Below are 22,741 nucleotides of genomic sequence, written 5' to 3' on the forward strand. Positions count from 1 at the left end.
ATGGTCGATCCAGTTATGAAAAAATAAACCAAATATTCATTTTTCAAGGAATCGAGTCGAGATGAGATGAGCAATTTGAAAACCGATTTTTCATATTTCAAGGAACTGAGTCGAGATGAGATGAACGTCCAAAGTCGAAAGTAAAGCAGAATTATTCAAGGAATCGAGTTGAGATGAGACGAGCGTCTAAAGTTGAAAATAATGTAGAATTTTGTATGATATTATACATAGAAAAATTGGTGTTGAGGGGGAATGGAAATGAACATACATCTTGAAAAAGGTACAGTATTATGAGTAAGGCAAGATTCGAGAGTACTGATAACTCAAAGTGTGAAACAAGAATGCCAGATGCAGAAATAGTACTCATTTGGAATCCTTGCTTTGAATGTATAGCAACTATGGTACCTTTTATTTAATTATTGCTGTTGCATATGTTTTTGTGTTTGTGGGGTTCCTCTTTCCCGCATGCCTGAAAGTTAAACGTCAAATATTTGAAAACAGATGAAACGCCTCACTTCTGCTACTCGTATTTCTGGTACATACATGTTTCACGATGACCACAATAATTATGATCAAAAGCAGTGGTAGAAATTATTTGCAGATGAGGAAATGAAGACACTCAGCTGTTCTTTATTGTTTATCTTCAATTTTTGAGCACAAGCTGATCCAACTATCAATTATAAATCTAATTTTGTGTATATGCAGATGAAGGCAAGTAAAAGTTGAATTGGATCCTAAAAAGAATTATAGATGAACAAATTCTCCTCTTTCTGTGCACATTGAAACATTTCTTAGCTTCAGAGCAACTCCAATGCAATGCTATATTTGGTTCTATTGCTATATTATAACATCAAAATTAAAAAAAGCTAAATTCCAAAGGAGTGCTATATTTGGATGCATCCATGCTTAGATGCATCCTTGGTTCTATATTTGAAACCAAGGATGGATCCATCCATGTTGCCACATCATCAATAACTAGAAATTGGAAACTAGTTAATGAGTTAATGAGTTAGGTAAAAGTTAATGAGTTGGTTCTATATAGAAGTTAGGTAAAAGTTGATGAGTTGGTTAAATTTGAAACTAGTTATAGAACTTTGCATTGGAGTGCAAGTTTTATTTTAGCACCAAAAAACACTTTTTGGTGTTATAATATAGCAATAGCAATAGATATATAGCATCTAGCATTGGACTTGCTCTCAGAGAAATGGATATCACTACTATTTCACAAAAATCTAAGAGATAATTCATATCCACGTCGATTTTTGTAGAATGTGGCCATAACGATGAGTTTCTGCAGAAGCATAATTCAGTTTCGTGTATTTTTCTTCATGAATAGTTGCTAAATGACGACGATTAATGGGGTCTCTTCTCTTAGGCATCTCACAGTTCAATAGAGTTTCACGTCCATCCTCGGTAGCCAAGTCACCATGTTCAGGGCCGGGACTGAGTTGGGAATTATCCAGACTGAGGTGAGTTTTCTCCGACATGGATTTGGGTATATGAGGCGCCTCACGTTTGAAAAATAAACAGATAGCTGCACAATCATCGATTCTGGAATTTGGAAATTTGTATCTCCATGCTCGAACAGCTTTAGCAACTAGTAATCTTGCTGCCACTGATCGCTTACTCGCTGAGGAAACAATCCGAATTACATCCTCATTTGATAGCACATCCCATATCTGAGGCAAAAACAGACCAGGTAATTGAATTTCTTACTAATAGAACTGCATGTTATCTGTTGATTACATCGTAATCTAACTAATGAGATTGCTTTCAGTTATTTTTCTAAAATTAAACTAAGTACTACATAAATTTGAACCAGATGGGAATTTGGTTCAGAAGTATACGCCAGTCAATTACTTGATTAGCATTACATTCTGCTGTGCTTACCCCGTCTGTTGCTAGGACCAAAAATTCATCCTTTTCTGTGAGCTTTCTGTAACAGATTTCAGGAACTGATATTAGCCCGAAATCTTTAAGGCAAAAATCTTCAAAAGCCCTCGACATGGCTAGACCTGGAGCATCTTGCTCAGGTCTCCAGACTCTATGTACACTTGGTTCGGCCTCTATTGGCAGAACTCTGCCTTTACACTTCTTAATTCTTTCAAATTCACCTGAAAACAAATTACTGGTCTCAGTTCACATAGACATTTGGAAGCCAACATTATCCCTATGTTCTTAAAAATGTGAAAAATACTGAAGCCTACTTGGAAGATTTGGTTTTAAATCCACGGTCATTTGAACAGGTCTCAGTTCATCTTTGCTGTCTCTTGTACATAGTACAGCACGAGAATCCCCCAAGTTTGCAAGAAACAGATGTCTACCCTGTAAACAAAGAAATAGAAAAATTGAGGAAGTGAAGTGAAACATCCATTCTTGATCTCACTGCTAAGAGGGCACATAAACAAATCGTACCTTCTTAAGCACCGACACTGCTGTTGTGCCACTAAAGAAGCTGTCAATTACATCGTCGACTTCAAGATCCTCATCCATACCTTTGAAGTCCTGAAGTATACTTTTCTTGACTGAATCATAGACATTATCATCAGAGTTCACATCGTTTTTCATACTAATCCGATCAATATGACTATGCTTTAATGTTGACGAAAGCTTTGAGGGTAAATTGTTGCGCAACCTTGTGACCTAACGGACCATGTCCATCAAACACACCACAGAATATTGCATCTTCATGACCAGCAAAGTTCTGCAGACCAGAAAAGAATCAGCAACATGATCACATCACATAAGTAAAAACCGCATAATTTTTGAGACACAATTAGGACTTGTTACCTCCCACACTGTCGTAGCATCTTGATTCTTCCCTTTTCTACCTTGTAGAGAAAACATGGACGGTATATTTAGAGGACCCCTTTACCCTAATTCTTGCCCCATAATCTCCATAGGCTATATCACTGTCACCATCGATCTCTCTTTGTTCCGAATTGTGGACCCCAACTCCGGGGGCCCTTAATTCTCCGAGTTCTAATCTGACATGAACAACATGCACCCATATTTGAACAAATTTTTTTATTAAAAAATGGTGAAAGTTCTGATTAATTTTCTAAGCAAAATTGAATCCTATGTGTATCTGTTCAAAATGTCCGATATGATTCAAAAACAAGAATCAAAAAATTCAGCCACTATGTGTAAATTTGGTACCTATGTCATGCATGTATAGAACTCATATCAAAACTTAAGGGTGAAAAGAGAGATCTTGAAGGTGACAGATACGCCATTAACAACAAATTCTTAAGCGAATCTGTTGTTCAAATGGCATATCTGCTATCATCATTTCCCTGTTTTTTCTCTTTTCTCTTTTACTTCCCCTTTGTAAGGTAAATAAACTCTTCCTTTAGCCACTGATGTCTTTGTCTATGCTCATTCCTATGAGAAAAGTCATCCGATTTATATACCACAATTTCCAGGAGTAAAGTCCTAAATATCATAGTCGGAAAAATGTCCGGAATATCACTTATTAAAATTGAATAATTTGGTGTTTTGATTTTTGAAAGAAAACGCTACATAATATTGTGTTAAGGTTAGAACAATCTTACAAAACATAACATGATATTTTAGTTTGAAACGCTACATTAAATAGCGTTTAGCACTTCAAAATGCTGGACAATTTGACGTTAAGTAATGAAAGATGGATGGACGCTACACGATACAGTGTTTTGAATTGCAAAATGATATTTGAGACCATCTTCTCTTGTAGTGATATTTGAAACTTTTTTCCTTTTTGTCATAAGACTTTCATGTCAATAAATTTTATCGAAATACAATACCGAAAGGATCGAAAGAGTTTCTATCATATATGAAAAAATTTCATCTAACTAAAGGTATGCCGAAATGTACTACAGAAATTTAGATAAATGTTTTTGATGTCCGAAGAAAAACACTCGAAAGAAAAGCAAATTCGCGAAACTGAGAGGAAAAAGAGAGCTTTTATTCAAAAAAGTCTATCGACTAATCAAAGATCATCCACAGATGGATCCGGAAATTCAGCCAATAAAACTTCAATGATGTAAAAAAACCCAAATGAAAGACATAAGATCCGGTGAAAGGAAGAAAATAAAGAGGGAAGAGAAAAAAAAAAAGGAAGAAAAGAAGAAATCAAACAAAAAGGCTTATACCAGACACCGAAACAAAGTCATCAAAATGACACCATAGTTAATTAACGACAAAACATAATCACAATATATGATAACAAAAAAAAGCTATCAATTAGGCACTCGCTCGAAAGGAACACAATAATTAAAATTGAGCATATAAAAATATTATAACACAATTTGTAAAAAGAAACCTTATATATCTGTCTATAAACGAATCAAAAAACTCAATTATAAAATCTATAACCAATAATAAATGACATGTATGATAAATACATTTAAAAACACTAAGAGAAAAGATTTTGAATTATACCATTATTATGGAGTCAATTCAAACTATCTTAACTTTAGCAAATGTAAATAGATGCAAACAATAGATATGGTTAAAACTAAATTGCACTGGCCTAACTCGTCAAACTCATCCCAATTAATTTATCATCAAATTAAAATCTTGAAAATCCAGATCTAATATTCCAAAACAGGTTCGGTGAGAAGTATTATTGAAAAAACAGGAATAAATTAGAAGAAATTAACTGATTCATTATTTTCCATCGGTAAAAATTGATGAAGCTCCAACAACAGAAAAGAAAAAGAACAGAGAATGAGCGAGGTGTTTTTAAATATCACTCATTTTAATCGAAATATTGATTAGTGATATTTGAAGCCTTATTCTTACAAAAATGATAGATTGCGCCCACTACTCCTTTTCGCTTTCCGTGATTAATTGGTTATAGCTTTGATTATTTCATGACCCAACTTTACATTGCACTTTTAATTATGAACATTTATTGTCTAGTTTTGATTATTTGTGACCCAACCATTCATTGCACTTCTAATCATGAACATTTATGGTCTATTCCTACATTAAAGTTGGCCAATAAAAGGATCCATCTCCTCTCCTCTCTTGTCCCGTGAGAAACGAGAGATCCTAATATCCTATCTCCTCTCCTCACTGTGTCCTTGCTTCCACTCTCATTATCAAAAAAATTATTATTAAAATATACACTAATTTATAAATTTAATTTGTATCAGTTCTATATCATATGTTTATGTTGCATGTATGCTTGCAAAGAAAAATTAAGTTTCATGCACACAAATTTTGAAAGCCTCAAAAATCCAAACGAGCATTAGCAGAAATGTTGTGGATCAATGACACCTATGTTAGCAACCCTCACTAATGTAAGCAGAACTTGGAAGATGGGGGGAAAACTGAGCATACAACGGCAGTCAGACAAGAAATATCGTAACACTAATGTAAGAAGCTCGCATGCATGATCATTTTGTTGTTCAAATCAGGGGAAGCCAAGTGTACTGATGAAATCTGAACAATTGATTTTTCAATTTCCTACACACTTATAAGGAAGTTGTTACATATAGGAGTGGTAAAAATACACAAACGCTTTCAGCTTTGAGGAAAAAAAATGAAATAATTTGGAACCAAAAACTAGGAAAGTTACAGAGACCTGTGTCGGTATTACCATTTACCACCATTGATGAACAAGAACTCCGCTTTTTCTCAGAGAGGTAAAGAGGTCCAAGCATTGTCCATAAGTTTTCTCATACTTGGGAGATCTCTCTCCGGGACAGCATCTCTGCCACCGATTATAATGGCATTCGAGAAAGATTTCATCTATCAAACAAATGGCCCCCGTTTCAAACAACCTCGGAATCAAATCAAATTCAGTCCCTTCAACGTCCATCTTCATCACAACAAAATCTTTCTCAGACACCGTACTCTTCAACCAATTAGCAAAGTCGAACCCCTGTATCTTATCAACCTCCGCAACAGAACTAGTAGCAGATTGAACTGGTTTAATCCGTCCCATCCCTCTACCCTTCACCAAATTCTTGTGACCACCGGGATCCTGATTTATTTCAAAAAATAAACTCTCATTTTTCACCCACGCTGCATAAGGCAATAACGTAACCCCTTTTCTATACTTATACTCATCATAAAAAATCTTATCAGCCTCAATAGCATAAATTTCAAATGTCTTATTCTGTTTCGGATACTGTTTCTTAAACCAACTTGCAATACTTGATCCATAACTCCTTGCTCCAACATCTACATACACATACCTCCTCTTAAAATTAATATCAGCCACAGACGGAAGATACTTCACTTTCATAATATTCTTCTTCAACGTAATCCACGGTTTCAACGGTTCCTCCATAATCAAAGGCTCTGCCTTCCTAACTGTCTCTTTCTTGTACCCCGGAACAGCACACACATTATCCTCCGAAACCCTCCCAACAGATTCCCTAATCAACTCCCTCCTCTCAAAATCACTCTCCTTCTTCATAACAATCTCACGAACATATCCTAACCCCCCAAATCCCCTAACTTGCCGTGATCGCATAAATGTACAACAATCAAACAATTCAATAAACGAATTAAAACTATACGTGTCAATCGAAAATGTGAGCAAAACAAAATACCCTTCGGGCTTAAGAGTCCTACCAACTTCATTAGCAAACAATGACTGATTCTTCGACAAATCAAGCGTATTAATTCCCGCAAAAATAAAATCAAAACTATCACTCTTAAAAGGCTGATTAACACCCTGACCTGAGATCACCAACGGTTTCCAAGATTTCTTGAAGACCCCAACAGAATTCCACACTCCAATGTTCTTCAACGCCAACACATCATCTCCGGCAGGCGTATCGAGACACAAGGACTTCGAATTTCTCCAAAGATAGCCGTCGGAAATGAGATCCTTGAAAAGGGTAGTGTAGAATTTGATGGCTTGATCGGAATGTTTGGGTTTCGAGGGCGGAGATGAATGGACGGTGGAGATTGAAGAGGAGGATGAATCGACGGTGGCGATGAAACAGAAGTAAGCGAATCTTAAGGCGATGAAAATCAGACAGAATAGGAAGATTCGAGTAAGTGTTGTTCGGACATAGTTGGGTTTTGTTCCTGTCGTGTATCCAACATGACCCATTTGATTTGTACGTGTAAGTATATGTGTATCTATATATGTGTGAGTTTTAGTGTGTGGATTAACGGGAGGAGAAGCGAGAGGAGGTGTGGTTACCGCCGGTGAAAAAAGCGGGGAGGAAATAAAGAGGGGGTGAGAAAGGGATGGTCCGATTGGTTTTCATCGGCGATGGGTGGCCGGAAAAGATGGACGGCGGAGGAGAGGTTGATTAGGGTAAGTGGTAGTGGGAGAAAAGGGTGGCAAAAAGGTCACGAAAGGTGAGTTAATTCTGTAGTCGATACTCGATAGTGGACTAATGTTTTGTTGTTCGTTATAGTACTAGTATTAAACTGCATGTTTTGAAATTTACGATTAAACCAAATCACACGTATCCGTTATATTTCGGATAACAATATCGATTGTATGACATGAGATGGACATAAGAGCAACTCCAAAGGAACACCTCCCTTACCTATAATGAGCCTACGTGGACAAAAATAGGGGTTGATGTAAAAATTCTTCACTCCAACCATCCTCTCCTTACCTAAAATTTTTAGGTGAGAGAAAACAAAACCCCTTCTTTTGGGGATAGAAAAGTGAGCCCCTATTTCTTCCAACTCATCTCTTTCTCTCTCATTTTCTTTCAATTTTTATTTTCCCTCCTTTTTTTATCTACCCCACCATAGTAAAAGTTTTAATAAAATATTTTTTTTTCAAATATAGGGATGATTATAGGGAATACCATTGGAGTAAAACAAATTTTTGCTTACTTATATTTTAGGTAATCCTTATTTTATTATATTTTAGGGGTCGAAGATAAGTAACACCATTGGGGTTGCTCTAATAGATTGCATCATATACAATATCACAGATATATTGAAAAATTTTAGGTGCCCGATAATTATCTCCCAAATTTTTATGATCCAGTTTCGCTGAGTCTTTAGAGCATCACCAACAAGCTCCTTCCTACACTCCTAAGTCATATTTTAGGGAGGATGTGTTCAAATTTCACTCCAACAATCTTCTAAGTCTTCCTCAAATTGTTAGGAGTTTCAAAATCCTCCTCATACTTAAGATTCTCTCTCCTCTCCTCATTTCATTATTAATATATATCAAACTTGGCCAACTTTTACTACCATCACATTTCTTATTCAAATATTACAAGTCCATTTAATAATATATAATAGTTTAGGAGACATGGATAAGGAGATTGTTGGAGAAGAATCATATAAAAGTATCCTAAATAGTTAGGATTCAATAATTTATATTATTTTTGAGAAGGATGTTAAGAGATTGTTGGAGTTGCTCGGGATCTAACTTTAACTACCCTCACCAAGTTAGCCTGCCATTGTGCGCATGAGTCCACGAGTAAGCCAATGAAATATTCAAGTTTGTTGCGAAGATAACATATATTTCGCATTTGCATTGCCAAAACAAATCAAAACGTTTTCAATATGTAAACACAATTCAGTACAGATATCCCTTGTATCCCTTGTACTTAAACAAGCCGACTCCACTCAAATCGTGAAATTAAATGAGCCGAGTTCAGATAGAGATTTAGACTTAAAATTATACGAGCCGGCTCACTCGACTCGTTAAAATCAGCTCGTTTAGCTAAATGAGTCGACACGATTCGACTTGTGAAATTAAATGAGTCACGTTCAGGCAGATATTTAGGTCGATTAGCTCAATGAGTCGGCTCGGCTCGACTCGATTAAACTTGATTCGAATTAGACTCGACTCTAAACTTGACTTATCGACTCGAACTACAGCCGTAATTATTTTATATATATTTGTTATATTTAATGATATCGTTATAGTTTAGTATTTTTTTGCTAGGTTATAATTTGGTAGTTAACATTCATTTAACTGATCTTTATTATATATTGATAGGGGTTTAATAGATCTAATATCTATATCATTTCTGCTACTTGCTAATTTTAAATATTCATAATTATTTATATTAATATAATTAATATTTACTAATAATATTAACTTTGACGGCATTTTGAAAAAAAAATTGATATTCAAATATTTTTAACTTGAGGTTATGAATTAATTTAAATCTGATCTTCATAAATCATAAATACTTAAATGATACTAAACCTGGTCCAATTTGACCAAATATAATTGGATTTTAAAAGAAAAGGACGAAATTTCAGAAAAGAATATGTAAAACCAAAGGATTCATAGTATATACTCCCTTTTTGTCCCATGTTTTACATTACTTTTTGACACACATTTTAGAGTCCTATAAAATATATTTACATAATATATTTTTTATAAGAAAAATTTCTGAAAAAAAGTTTGACGTTTAAATTTTTATTAAAAAAATAAATTAAAAATATATTAGAAAAATATACTTTACAACAATCTCAAAATACATGTACGTAAACAATCTGTTGTTGTGACGGAGGAAATATAATATATCGTGTGAGATGTTGACCCATGACCCGTGAGTGTTAGATATATCCTCTTCATGTCAGATTTCCTGATTATGCGGTTCAAAGTGGTCCTCAATCCCAATTGAGACTGTGGTTCAGCCTTCCTGTGCTTAATTAGTCTTACCCGTGAATGTTAACGTGTTAGGTCAGATCGTTAAGTTGTTTATTTTTCACTTTGTAGGGGTGGTTTATGGCTTTTAAAACGGTGGTTCATTTACCATCTTCCAAGCCCTAAACATTTAGGATTTGCAATTTCGACGGTCGATTCTCAAATTACTTATCACTTCTTCATTTTTCGATATTCGTCATTTTTAATGTTCATCATTTACGTTCTTCCATCTTCTCCCATATTTATTAATTTTATTAATTATTAATAAAATCATGATCAAACTCTTCTTGGATGAGTTTTTATCGACTATTTTGTCATCAGAGTTGTTAGTCGTACGTTGTACCCATCTTTGTGGGATGTTCTTCTTTGTTTTGATGTTTTTTGTGAGATTTGTTATGGAATTTCTGTCATTTTTCTAAGAATGATTTACATGATATTTTTGACTATCCGTAAGAACAAGTTCAATGGTGATGTTAAAATATATGTAGCTATTGTTATAATTTGAAATCAAATATTGATTTTTGATGCTACAATAGAACTTATGATCCAATGATAAATGCAAAATAGTCCAGATGTATCTAAATAAAGCTATATTTTAATTACATAATCTTAAAGTACATAAGTATATATTTGTCATTATAATTTTATTAATGCATTTTGTCACTTGCATGCTTATGTGGCAATTATAACATCATCTATACTTGGTTCTATATTTAGCATCAAGTATAGCATTTTGCTATTTTACATTTGAAGTTTAGCATTCCATTGGAGTTGAGTTTTTTGCTTGGTTGCTATATTATAGCAATAACACCTATTTTAGCACCACCATTGGACATGCTCTAAAGCTCGTATCAAATACGGCACGGTGATGAATATTTCACGACAAAAAAATGTTTGGTGTCAGCTGTACTTCAATATCACTTGATGTCACTGATAGCATAGGGCTACAAATGATACTTAAATGAAGGTCAATCTAACTATGTTCACAACTGATGTAGTTCGGATTGTTCGATATTTAATTGTAATATTTTTTAGATGAAAGAATTTAAATATTCTATATGTTAAGCGATCCGAAGATAAAACGACTATTAATCTGGTGTTAGCCCTGAGCGTCATATTTGGGTGGGAAAGTGCCCTCAATGTCACGATCAATCAAGATGGTAAACACAACTTCACACTGCGTCTAGGACAAAACGCAACTTCAATTGCCAATTTTAATTTTTTAAATTAAATTATACTCAGAATACAATTTTAAATTGTGTTTTACAGCCAAAATGCAATTTAAAATTGTGTTTTGAATATCTTTTATTAAAAAAATAATTATTTTAAAATTAATTTAATTTCAAGTATATATAAATTATTCTAGAACCCAAATGTGAATCCTAAAATGTTAATAACTGTAAATTTACGTCCCAATATTAATTTTATTATACTGGGTCCTAGGTTTTAGGTCCGTCCTAAATCCTAAAATTAATTAGGGATAACTATTTTATTTAGGAATATTTTTTGTGCTATCATTGTACCGTTGTCATTTATATCATTACATTTTTCGCTTTTATTTATGATAATCCTATACATTTGATTTTTCTCATATAATATCTTTATATTAAGTAAAATGTAACAATTTCAATTCTGAACTGTAAAAAAATTATATATTTGAAAAAAATACATGAAATAAACTATTAAATCATGTAGTTAAAATGAGTGAGATATAAATGATCAAAATTTAAAGGTTGGTTATAACGTTTGAAAACATCTCACTCATTTTAATGCAATTTATGTGATTTAAAAATCTACTTCATGTAATTTTTTTATTAAAAAATAAATATAATTTGTTTTACGGTCTTATATTACTATGAAGGTAGTATATTGGAAAACTAAATATACAAGATTATTATGGACACAAGTTAAAAATATGATGGTAACATTGATAAGCCAATTGTACAAGGGTAACCTTTTTATTCTTACCACGAGCACAATTTGAATTCAAAACCTTTGATTATGAATAAATTAAAAAAATATTATTATCTTTATTTATAATTATATAAATTAAAAAAAATGAATTTGTGTTCGATATTCTTACAGTGTGATGAATTTCTGTTCTATATTTTAACATTATGACCACAACTTTCAGATTTATTGTATCACTCCATATTTGAAACAAGGTACAATATTTTACAGTTTCTTAGTTCCTACATTACAGAAATAATGAACAAATAGCTCTAACTTTCCCTAAGAGCTAAGATTTATGTAAAACTACACAGCATTATCAAAGACACACAAAGTTATGGAAGATTCTGTTGTTTACCTGCTCTGAGTCTTAGCAGTTATCAGGCTAAAAATGAGTCAAAAAACGAGTCGACGTCGGGCTCGTCCTTGGCTGTGGAGAACTGTCCACTGGCCTGTTGATTTTGGTTGATTGTGTAAGTATTAGCTGAGTTTCCAAACCCTGAGAACTCGTAGCTCCGTGGACGTTGCAACATTTCTAGTGTGAATGGTGCTTGACCATTTGCTGGTTGGGCTCTTGTGTTCTGAAGAGGGTTTAAGTAATTAGTTGTTGGCCTTATAGCCGTGGGAGCACTGGTGGTGGCAGTGTTATCAGATGGTCTATTTACTGCAGGGTAGCTGCCACTGCCACGCGGTGCAGGAACGTCGTGGTTATGTTTTCCTTCGTAAGTTGTGATCACTGCCCTCAGATCATGAGATGCTCTCTCCACGTGCTTTCTCACCGGACAGCCAACTTGTGTACATTTGTAGTAGCTCCTGCAAATATGATTAAATGTCCAGATTAGTAACCAAATCTATGAGGGTATATTATACAAATGGTTGTAGAAATCAGGAATCAGAACTAATCGGTTGACCTGCTTATTCAGGATTTATCGAGGATTTTTTCGATAAGTCGGGGATTTTTAATCAAATCGGAATGTAATCAGTAAAATAGTTTTTATGAATTAATCGGGGATTTTTGAAAACACTGACTATACAACATCAATCAAACAGTGCCTACCTCTAAAAAAATGTCTTTATTGAAAATAAGGAGACATAAAAGAAAGCATAGTTGGAAAAATCCTAGTTGTAAGACAATAGATGAGGCCTTACCTAGGATTTGGATTGCCTTTAACAACCTTCTGTCCATACTTCCTCCACCTATAACCATCATCAAGAATATCAATGTCGCTGGTTGTTTGGACTACAATTCTTGGTTCACGGACAGTTCGGCTCCCGAGAGATGACATTGTCTCATTATTATCATACTCACCCTTCCTGAAAAGAAACATAGTAAGAAACACAATTAGAAGCTATTCAATTCAAATGATCTGCAGAATGTCGAATGGTTCAAACATAAATACTAAGCATACCATCTTTTAGCATCAGGTTCATTTTCATCATCCTCTCCTTGCTTATTCATGGATCCTTGTTCAAAGAGGTCATCCTCCCCAAAAGAAAGTGAAGAATTTTCCGGAGTGGTTACTGGTTCTAAATGGCCATTTTCTAGCAGAGAAGTTTCTGGCATTGTGCCTATGGAATTCTGGTAAGATTGTGAAGATGATCGTTTCGTCGATTGAGGCTTTGGATGGTTGTGATTGCCTTTGTATACAATTTCAGTTATGTGTCCGTCGAAAGTGGTTTCCACCTTTTTCTTGGTAGGACAATTCTGAAATGTGCACTTGTAATAACTTCTTGGATTCTCACTTCCTTTAACTTGCTTCTGTCCATATTTTCTCCAATTGTATCCATCGTCCAATTTACTCTGATCTCTATTAGTCTGTGATGATTGAGCATAATTGATTGAATTGGACTGCAGAGCAGCAGCATTGCTCTGCATATTTGGTTGGTTCATTGCCATTTCTGGTGAAAATCTTTGAAATGTGCCTGAATCTGGCTTAACCGTCGCGTTATCCATCAGGAACTCATTCTTCTTAGCTGGTTCCTCAAAATTCCATCCACCTTGTTTCCTTTTCAAGGATTCATCCTGTTAATGTAAAAAATCATTAGAAATTAATCAAAATGAAGCTATTGAAAATTCAATTCCTGGTTTCCTCAAGTTAAAAGCATAATGAAAATTCAAAAACAAATATGATCATTATCAAATTCCCTCCAATTTTAGGCTTGACTTGCTCATCCTAGTCAAACAAATAACCGTGAATGTTAAGTCACCAGTTCTCCTATTATATCGATTTCTAACACAAGAAACCTAAAATTTAACCAAAAGTAATGTTAAAATATAGAATTCAACTACGCAACAAAAAACCCTTCAAAGCTACAACAAAGTCAAGGCTCCAAATGTTGAAGAACAAGCCAACTTAATAAACAAAACACAAAAAATAGCTACAAAAGATCTGAATTACACACCACTGAGCTTGTATTTGGAGCCACAAATGATGAAGATGCTGATGAAGCAGGCCTTGCTTGAGTTGGGAAAGAGAACTCAGAGAAGCTCTGATTCTCCTCCTTGAAACTCTGCCCATTCATGGTCCCATTAAAGCTGTTAACTTGGATGGGAGAATCCAAAAATGAGAAGTAAGATGATGGAGAAACAGGTGGAGGTGAAAAGGGTAGTGAAGGACTAGCAAAAGATTTGGTCTTTTGGCTTTCAAATCCCCAGTTACTTCCAAAATCATCATTGTTTGGCTGTGCAAGAAGGTCCCCTAGTGAAGAAGTCATCAAGTTTGAACAAACTATGTGTCTTTTTTGTGTGTTTCAGTGTGTGTGTTTTCAAGATGGAGGAGGTACTTGAGGGTTGAGTTTGATTTGGTTTCAAAAATGGGCTCATGTAGTGTATTTATGTATCAACTTTTTGATACTTTCTGAGAAGGAGTAGAGAGGTTTGACCATGGAAAATGTTTTCTCAGTCAAAGCATGTGTGTTTGACTGGCTCCTCTTTGGCGGCCGGGGTGTAAGATCAACGGTGGAGAGTGATTAATCAGGAACAATCACGAGTCATCTGAGTGAGACACGTGGCATGTGAGATGGTTCTTATTTAGTACAACTACAAGTTGAAAAACTGAACCCCATTTGTGAGATGCAGTGCTTATGGAGCTAACTGTTTCGATTTGATTCCTAGTTTTAACTTGTTTTGTTTGTGATTAATAAATATTGGTGCTAAAGATGCCATCGTGTGGCTAACATTACTGGATAATTGAAAATGCTAGTGCTACTTAAAGAATTGTTAATTTGACTTTAAAACTGTAAGTGAAACATAATCGTAATTAAAATATCATATGGGATCCTGTTAAGGTATATTTTACAAAATAATAATCATGGGAAGTTACTTGGGTCATGAGTTTCTAGTCGCATCTGTTAAACTTTGGATCATAAGCTTTTGATCTCATAGGTTAAACTTTATATGCGATGTGAAGGAGACAAAGACAATTTTTTCTCAAACAATTAAATGGGGAGAAGCATTGTGATACACGAGTTGAAGGAGATGTTCACACTTCTCGTTTCTCATAAGTCTCCAATTATTTAATTTTTTTATCAATTTAATTAATTTTTATTTCATATTTTTGCCGGTTTCATGGGTTGAGTTCGATTTTCACATTTTATTACACTGCTTCTCATTCAAATTCAATATAACATTATATTATTAAAAACTTTTTACGTTACAAGCAGACACTTCTTATAACAAATATACCATGTAATTAGTTGTGTATTTAATTAAATTATTTTAGAATTATGTGTTTAATTTAGATTAGAAAAATATATTGTGATTTTGAAATATTTAATCAAAATTTTAAATTATTTGAAAAAATCTGATGATAATTATTCGGGATTTTAAATTATACATAAAAATATGATATTCGATAAGAATTACTCCCTCCGTCACTCCCATTTCTTATCAAATGGATTGGGCAAAGAGGTTAAGAAATATGTATAAACTAGTGGAAAAGAGTAAGCAAAGTGGGTGAAGTGGTGGGACCCATTGATGTTTAATGTATAAAAAGAAGATAGTGGAGTAAAAGTAGTGTGAAAAGGAAAGAAAGGTGGAGAACTGGTGGGATCCATTAACTATTTTTGGTAAGTTTTGAAATGTAAAGAATTGGATAGGACATTCAAAAAGGAAATTGTAAATAAATGGGAGGGACGGAGGGAGTATTTAAATTTCATCAAAATTGGATTGTATTTTTTAACTTTATAAAATGATGGATTGTTTAGTATATTTGATATTTCTAGAAATCTTTTCATCTCCAAAATCCAAATTTTGGAGGATTCTACTTAAATTTCAAGGAAAATTCACAGAGATTTTCTTTGAGAGTAGAAAAATCCAAAGAGATTGAATACACACCCTAAGCACAAAACCTTTATGTATATTATATTAATATGAATAAATGTCTAATTTGGGGAAATAAAAACTGAATGAGTACATCTTATTAAATAGGGAGCACGGTTCTGTTTGAACGGTTTTGGAGGTCCAAACCGACTTTTTCGATTTCAAAAAATTACAAACCGTATCCAAATCGAATGTTATAAAAATCAATCCAAATCAATTGTACACTTTTATTAGATTATAATAATTTTAAGTGTTCTCTTTTTTTGTCACTTAGCAAAATACTTAATAAAAGAAAAAAGTGAAACTTCTATAACTCTTCAATATAAATAATTTTAGGTGCTACCCTTATATATTGTTATGAAAACAAACAATTCATTTTATCTTAAAAACTAAATAAAATGTTTTATTTAAAAGAGAAAAAGAAAAAAGGTCAATTATTAATGAACTGTATATAAAATAAGGATGAAGAAAATGGAGAAGAATAATTTCAAAAATAGGAAATATTTATAATATCGATCAACACTTAAATACCTCAATTAAATCTATAAAAATATTAATTATATAACATACGTACTAGGTTAGGATATTTCGGTCGGGTTTAAAAATGAAAACCGAAACCAAACAAAAAAATTTCGATTTCTAATTATCAAAACCAAAAAAACCATTAAGAAAACCATTCGCCTGCGGTTTGTACGGGTTGCGGATAATTATGCTAAGCCTACTATTAACTGTACTATTCCATCACCCCCATATAAGAGTTGGAACTCGAGTATTATTGTGTGAATGATACAAAAATTCTAGCAATTCAAATTTTATTTCGAGTCAAAACAAGTGTTAAGGAGAATCGTTTGTTAAAATTCAAAAGAAGATTTCACTTTAGTTAGCTTAATATGCTGTCCGATGACCATAAGAGTATTGACTTGTTCTTCTCTACATGTCATGCAAATATGTCACAGGGCATAAATATATTACATGGGTTGTTTCGTGGAGGCACCCAGCCCCCATATCATGATCCATGTCAGGGTCACAATCTAGAACCATTCAAGAAAACTCTTTCTTGACCATTTGTTGGGACTTTATGTATCAGTTGATGTGTTAATTAAACAACCTCAAATAATACAACTCAACAATTATGCAGTGTCTTGTCATAAATTGTCAAGCCTGGTTCGGGCGGAACCAGGACTAAAAGTTAGGGGGGGCTGAAAAATATTTCGTCATCTATACTTGCATAAATAGCTTTCTCAATATATATCATTATACTATCATTCATTCATGCATCTTCCATCCTATTACGCTGATAATCTTGATTGCTTTCATAGCAAAAAAAACCCTCTCAACAGTAGCAATGACAACCGGTAAAACCAGAGCTAACTCAACCAGAAGATAAACCAAGGGATAAATAGTGTGTCTGTGTGTTTTAACCATCATGACATAAAGATTTCCTATATTTTGAAGTCCAGATTAATCTCCGCTCTCATATCATAGATAAAATTGTGTAACTGATTTGGCAACAACTCCAAGTCTAGTAAAGAGAAATTCTTTGGATAAAATTGTGCAAGGCAGACCAGTTTTAAGTTATTGAAATTTGAAAATTAATTTCTAGGATCCAAAGAGCCAATGCAAAGTAGTAGCTCTATGTTTCCTCGCACCTCTTCAAGAACTTAAGAGCTCTATTTACTTTCTCAACAATGAGGAGCACACTTTCCCTTTTAACTATATTTTATATTATTTTTCCAATGTACAAAGTACTCAGTATGCATCATACAGTTTTCATGATCTAGTTGCTCTGAATGTATCTCTTTGAATGTATTTGTTAATTAAACTCTCTTTAGACTAAGTGCCTTCTCTTTTCTTCTTTTATATTAAGTCTCTCTATGACATTTATGATTCAGCGAGGCTAATAAAATTATATTGACATCACAAATTCAGCGGGGGCTGGAAAAAAAATATACACTGTATTTTTTAGGTTAGGGGGGGCTCTAGCATCCCCTAGCCCCCCTCTGGTTCCGCCACTGCTGGTTCTCATGCTCTGACTAAAAACCTCAAAACAACAACATTACTGTATTCCTGAATGGCTGAATACCTGTACTCAGCAGCAGAAGACTCATTTCGAAAGTTTAAAGACTGAGCTGCTTGAGTCCTCTCGGAGTTTCTTTTTTCATATTTGACTCGGATAATCTGATAAAACTAGAATATTGAGCTGTAAGTCAGTAACGCAGACGACCCTTGTACCGTTCTTCTTCCCTGTTGAGGAATGAGGAGCATGCTTAGGAGTTATAGCTCGACAAAAAGCAGAAACTGGTGTGTTTATGGTTCAAGTGCTTTTCCGGGGCAAAATAGAGCTTGATTGACCTTTTCAACTTCTATTCCGTATTTTCCAATCCTAGCTTCCAACACTTTGGGTCCAGTTCAGCCTGTTAACCATAAATATTTCAATGTCATTAATAAGCCAAATAATTTGTCCTCATCGCACCTATAATGTTGCTGGTTATTAAGGAAACAATATCCTGTGTTGATTGCAAGTAAACAGTTTCTTTGGATCCCATGTGGGGAAACATTATAAAGAAACATCAATTCGAGATTTCACCCAAAGAAATAAGAAGTGAAGTGAGAATATATGGAATTTATGCCAGTGAAAGAAATATATACCTGGAATTCTTTATCTCTCCACTGGAATGAACATCCACGACTTTCTAGATATTTAATAAGAGGTCTTGGGAACAATGTTCGGAAAGATACATGAAGCTTCACTTTTGTTAATTCCTCGCATGCCAAGAGTGTAGTACCTAATCCACTGGGAGTTAAACCTTTCAAATGTAGTATAGTTAAACTCTGTAGACAGCTGAAACTGGCCAGCGTCAAGAGCCCAACATCAGTAACTGAGCTATATGACAAGTTTATCTGCAAAATTTTAAATAAACAACTATTAATGAATAGAAGTGTTCCTTTGGAGCGGCTATAACTATAATCATACTAAAATGGAAAGCATGTTTACTTGTCGGAGATTTTGGGAAAAGTGAGCAAATGGAACCATTCCCAGGTCATCAATAAGGTAACACTTTTTAATGTCTAGCTTAGTTAGTTGTCTGCATCCCACAGCTATAGCGGCTAGACCAAAAGACGTGATAAGAGGGCATCCTCGACTTTCAAAGGTGTGTATCTTGGAACACTTCGACAATGATATCAAGGAGGTATCTGTAATATCATTACAGTAGGCTATATTAATCATTTGAAGATTATTACAGCCATCAGAAATTGCGAAGATACCCTTATCTGATATTCCAGCACACCTGAATGAACAACAGAGTCATGTTTAACTAATTAGGTAAAGTCACAAGTCAGAATGTTAAGGAAATACAGTTTTGAAATAATATATTAAATCATGTCGTAACAGTATCTCAGGTCTGGTATGATAGTATCCTAGTAATATGGAAATACTTTGCCCTATACTTGTAATGGAAGCTTTTCCTTTCTACTTGTTTTAAGATAAATCTGCTCTCTTTGTTTGAGTAAAACATGTTTCTCCATTGACAACTTGCTATTAAAAATAATATAAAGTTTCCATATATGAAGAAGATATTATTTAAGTCAATCCTTCACTTCTAAATCTTTTGCAAAGAAGCCATTGATGGTAACTAGGAGTTCATATTGCACTATTGACCTAGACACTTATGAATGATGTAACAATAACCTGTAAAAGTTATGACTGGAAGTGATTACCTGTATAGATCAAGCTCTGTAAGTTTTGAGCAGCCCATTCCGATATAAGCAAGCCCCTCATTTGTAATGTTGAGACAAATTCCTAGTTTTAAGCTGGCCAGATTTGAGCACCTTGAGATAGATACCAACCCTGTTAAGACATATAAAATGAGTACTTTGCCACAAGAATTAATGGTTCATCAATTGCAATAAGACAATGGGGTAACCTTCATCATCAACTTCATTATCTGTAAGGTCAAGTTCCTCTAGAAAATGGCAACGCTGTCCAATCAAGATGTAAGATTCCCTTGGAACCAGGGTGCATGACTCCATCCTGAATGAGGTTAGGGAGGTGCAAGAATTTGTGATGTTGGCAATTGACTTGTGAGTTATTTTGCGGCAACATGTAATATCTAGTTTCCTCAAGTCCTTGTGTTTTGTTACAAGAGATGAGAGACCTTCATCTGTCACTCCTAAGCATTTACTTAAACTTACTTCCCTCAACGAAGCACACCAATTTCCAATTGCTTTCAGTCCAGAACAAGTAACCTGACAACCATCTAATTTGATTGACTGCAACAAGGAACATTTTTGCAAAGTATTTGCAAGAGCAAGAGTCACCTGAGCCACCAACAATAGGATATGTATAAGCTGAGAGCAACTTATAAACTGCATCAGAAAAAGCATATGAGTTCTAACACTTACAGGAGAGCCATATGCTAAGATAAGTTCTCGTAGAGGTTTAGCTTCATTTATTAGCGAAGACAAACCAGCATGATTTACATTCTCACAGCAAGAAATGTTAAGGGCCTGTTGAAGAAAACAAAGATTTAAGCAAGAAATCAAACTGCTTACAGAAGCCAACCACAATAAATTAACATACATCAGTAGTAGTGTGTGTATATCGAAATACATGTTCAAGAAACTAGTCGCTTGAGCTATCCCATTTGCCTGGTGTAACTTCCAATATTACTTTCTTTGTTTAACTGGTTCATGTTGATAAGGCTACCTGTAAAGTTTTGAATCCATGTTTAAGAGCAGCAAGGCTGTCATCATCAATTGCAATGCATCCTTCTAGAACCAAATGCTCCAAGTGTTCTAATTTCATGACTTGCGAAAGGCATTTCTCAGTGATCTGCTTAGGAAGAAAAGAAAGGTAACAAAAAATTAGTCCGAGATAATAAGTTCGACAAAGCAATTGATTGACCTAAAGATGCAACTCATCAAATCCTGCAAACTTATGAACATGACTATAAGACATGAACATCTTGCCAGATTAATGATTTGTGTACCATCTACTATTACAATAATCCGATTACTAAGTTTGACACAAAATTTCCACTGCTCTTCCCCACCAGAAACAAAAAAAAACATAATTTAGTGCAATATCACTTAATTAGACATGATATCTAGATGTAACATAGCTTAAATATGACAATTGCAGCTAAACCACTACCAATTGCTATGCAGTTTCATGAAATTGAATTCATCTAGCCCGCGGGTTGTTGTCATGGGTAGAATCCTCACTGCCCCACTCACAATCTTAAAAATCTTATGCATTAAAAGTTGAAACCTATGTAACTTACGAACTTTCAAGTGACACATACATGAACAATGAAATTTTAAAGCAAGAGCAATATTATCAGCTAAAGAACATTAATAACTCATTACCGGCAAGTAAGACAGATCCAAACTCTGCATCTCCTTACACTTAGCAGCAATCAAACCAACTCCTAAATCCCCAACACCCAAACACCACCTCAAACTAATAAACCTCAGTCTCCTACACCCAACAGCAACACAACCAATCCCAATATCTGTAATCATTTTACACCTAGCCAAAGACAATATCTCCAAATTCTTAGCCTCAGCCAAGACAGCCAAACCTGAGTCCCTCAAGTCCTCAGCATTAGACAAGTCAATCTCAACCAAACCACAGCAATTCTTGACCAAATTAGACAAGCCCAGATGACTAAAAAACCTTGACCTTGACAGATTAATAGACCTCAACATTTTCTTGCAACTACTAGATATAAAATTGAGGGCCTCATCAGTGACCCTAGGACACAGAGACAAATCAAGATTGCTAACATATTGATACCGGTTCAAAATCTTTGGCAAATGCTTTGGATGAAGAGGCTTTAAGGTCTTTCTGTGTAAAGATTCAAGCTTGTGAAATGACTTGCATACAAGAGAGAATGACTTTGAGTCAAAAGGGCTGTCTTTTAAGTGATCAAGAATCAAGAAAATGAGTTCTTCAGAGAGATGATCAAATAAGTTGAAATTTGATGATGGGGTTGTTTTTTGCTTCTTCATTGCCATAAAGTTTCAATCTTTATGTGTTTTGAAGAGGCCCAGATGATAAATATATAAGAGCTCAGTGAAAATGGTGTTATCTGATAATAGAGAGAAGTGGATATGTATAAGAGCTTTTGCCTGTCTGTAGAAGTAACGGTTAACAGAAACTATGCAAAGGACTATTGTTTTAAGGAGCTGATATTTGAGTGAGAAGGAAGAAATGAAGAATAATAGTTGAATTACGATTCTACCCTTTATGATTTTCTAGAATATTTGGTCAGAAAATGATGCCTTATTCCAGATTACACTATTACCCTCTAGCGACAAAGCCAGAAACTCTTTCTATCTGCCTTTGATATGTGCTTCAGCATTTTTTGAATTCTCCCTTTGATTAATCTTTGATTTTAATTTCAATTAACGGAAAATTATGAATGTTAAATAAGTGTGTGGGATATCAAGATATGATTGTAATAATCTTAAACAAATACCGAATGAAAAGTTCAGTCTTTCTAGACAACAAAGAAGAAAAGTACTAATCGAATCGAGATAATAGAGGGAATAATAAATTTGTGTGAAGGGCAAAAGTGCCATATCAGTTGGAGTGTCGTACCAAGAAGTACAACCCAGGAAAAGAGTGAAGAGGACATGAAGGGATACAAGTGGAAAAAGAATATGTCATTTTCAAAGATAGATGTGTCACAGAGCATTTTTATCTCATTTGGTGGAGACAATATGTGGGGAAGGACGCATCTGAGGTCCGGAACTGTACGATTTGTTTTTATATTTAGTTGGTAGTATTTCAAAAATATCATATTGTGCTTTAGATAAAAAAAATGAGTGAAAGTTAGAAATAAGTAAATATTTATAAGTGATTAAAGTGTTTGGAA

At 34.3% G+C, this 22,741-nt stretch overlaps 3 protein-coding genes and 1 pseudogene across 3 annotated transcripts; all 4 read right to left on the minus strand.

The window, feature by feature from the left end:
• Window positions 1–1,084: 1,084 nt before the first annotated feature.
• On the minus strand, window positions 1,085–3,446 carry LOC108219385 (probable protein phosphatase 2C 65; annotated as a pseudogene).
• Window positions 3,447–5,426: 1,980 nt separating this feature from the next.
• On the minus strand, window positions 5,427–7,352 carry LOC108217159 (uncharacterized). The gene has a single exon (XM_064092284.1). The coding sequence runs from the start codon at window positions 7,055–7,057 to the stop codon at window positions 5,591–5,593; it is 1,467 nt and encodes a 488-aa protein (XP_063948354.1). The 5' UTR covers window positions 7,058–7,352; the 3' UTR covers window positions 5,427–5,590.
• Window positions 7,353–11,701: 4,349 nt separating this feature from the next.
• On the minus strand, window positions 11,702–14,351 carry LOC108219317 (probable WRKY transcription factor 33). Its single transcript, XM_017392684.2, has 4 exons — window positions 13,940–14,351; window positions 12,946–13,559; window positions 12,686–12,850; window positions 11,702–12,349 (listed from the first exon to the last, which is right to left on the minus strand). The coding sequence occupies exons 1-4, from the start codon at window positions 14,249–14,251 to the stop codon at window positions 11,917–11,919; spliced, it is 1,524 nt and encodes a 507-aa protein (XP_017248173.1). The 5' UTR covers window positions 14,252–14,351; the 3' UTR covers window positions 11,702–11,916.
• A 3,404-nt stretch (window positions 14,352–17,755) lies between these two features.
• On the minus strand, window positions 17,756–22,036 carry LOC108219508 (F-box/LRR-repeat protein 3). Its single transcript, XM_017392988.2, has 8 exons — window positions 21,228–22,036; window positions 20,566–20,691; window positions 20,262–20,366; window positions 19,784–20,177; window positions 19,578–19,707; window positions 18,853–19,147; window positions 18,507–18,758; window positions 17,756–18,271 (listed from the first exon to the last, which is right to left on the minus strand). Exons 1-8 carry the CDS (start codon window positions 21,876–21,878, stop codon window positions 18,221–18,223), a joined length of 2,004 nt encoding a protein of 667 aa, XP_017248477.1. The 5' UTR covers window positions 21,879–22,036; the 3' UTR covers window positions 17,756–18,220.
• Between the last annotated feature and the right edge of the window lie 705 nt (window positions 22,037–22,741).

This window comes from Daucus carota, chromosome 4 (assembly GCF_001625215.2).
Source record: "Daucus carota subsp. sativus chromosome 4, DH1 v3.0, whole genome shotgun sequence".
NCBI lineage: Eukaryota > Viridiplantae > Streptophyta > Magnoliopsida > Apiales > Apiaceae > Daucus > Daucus carota.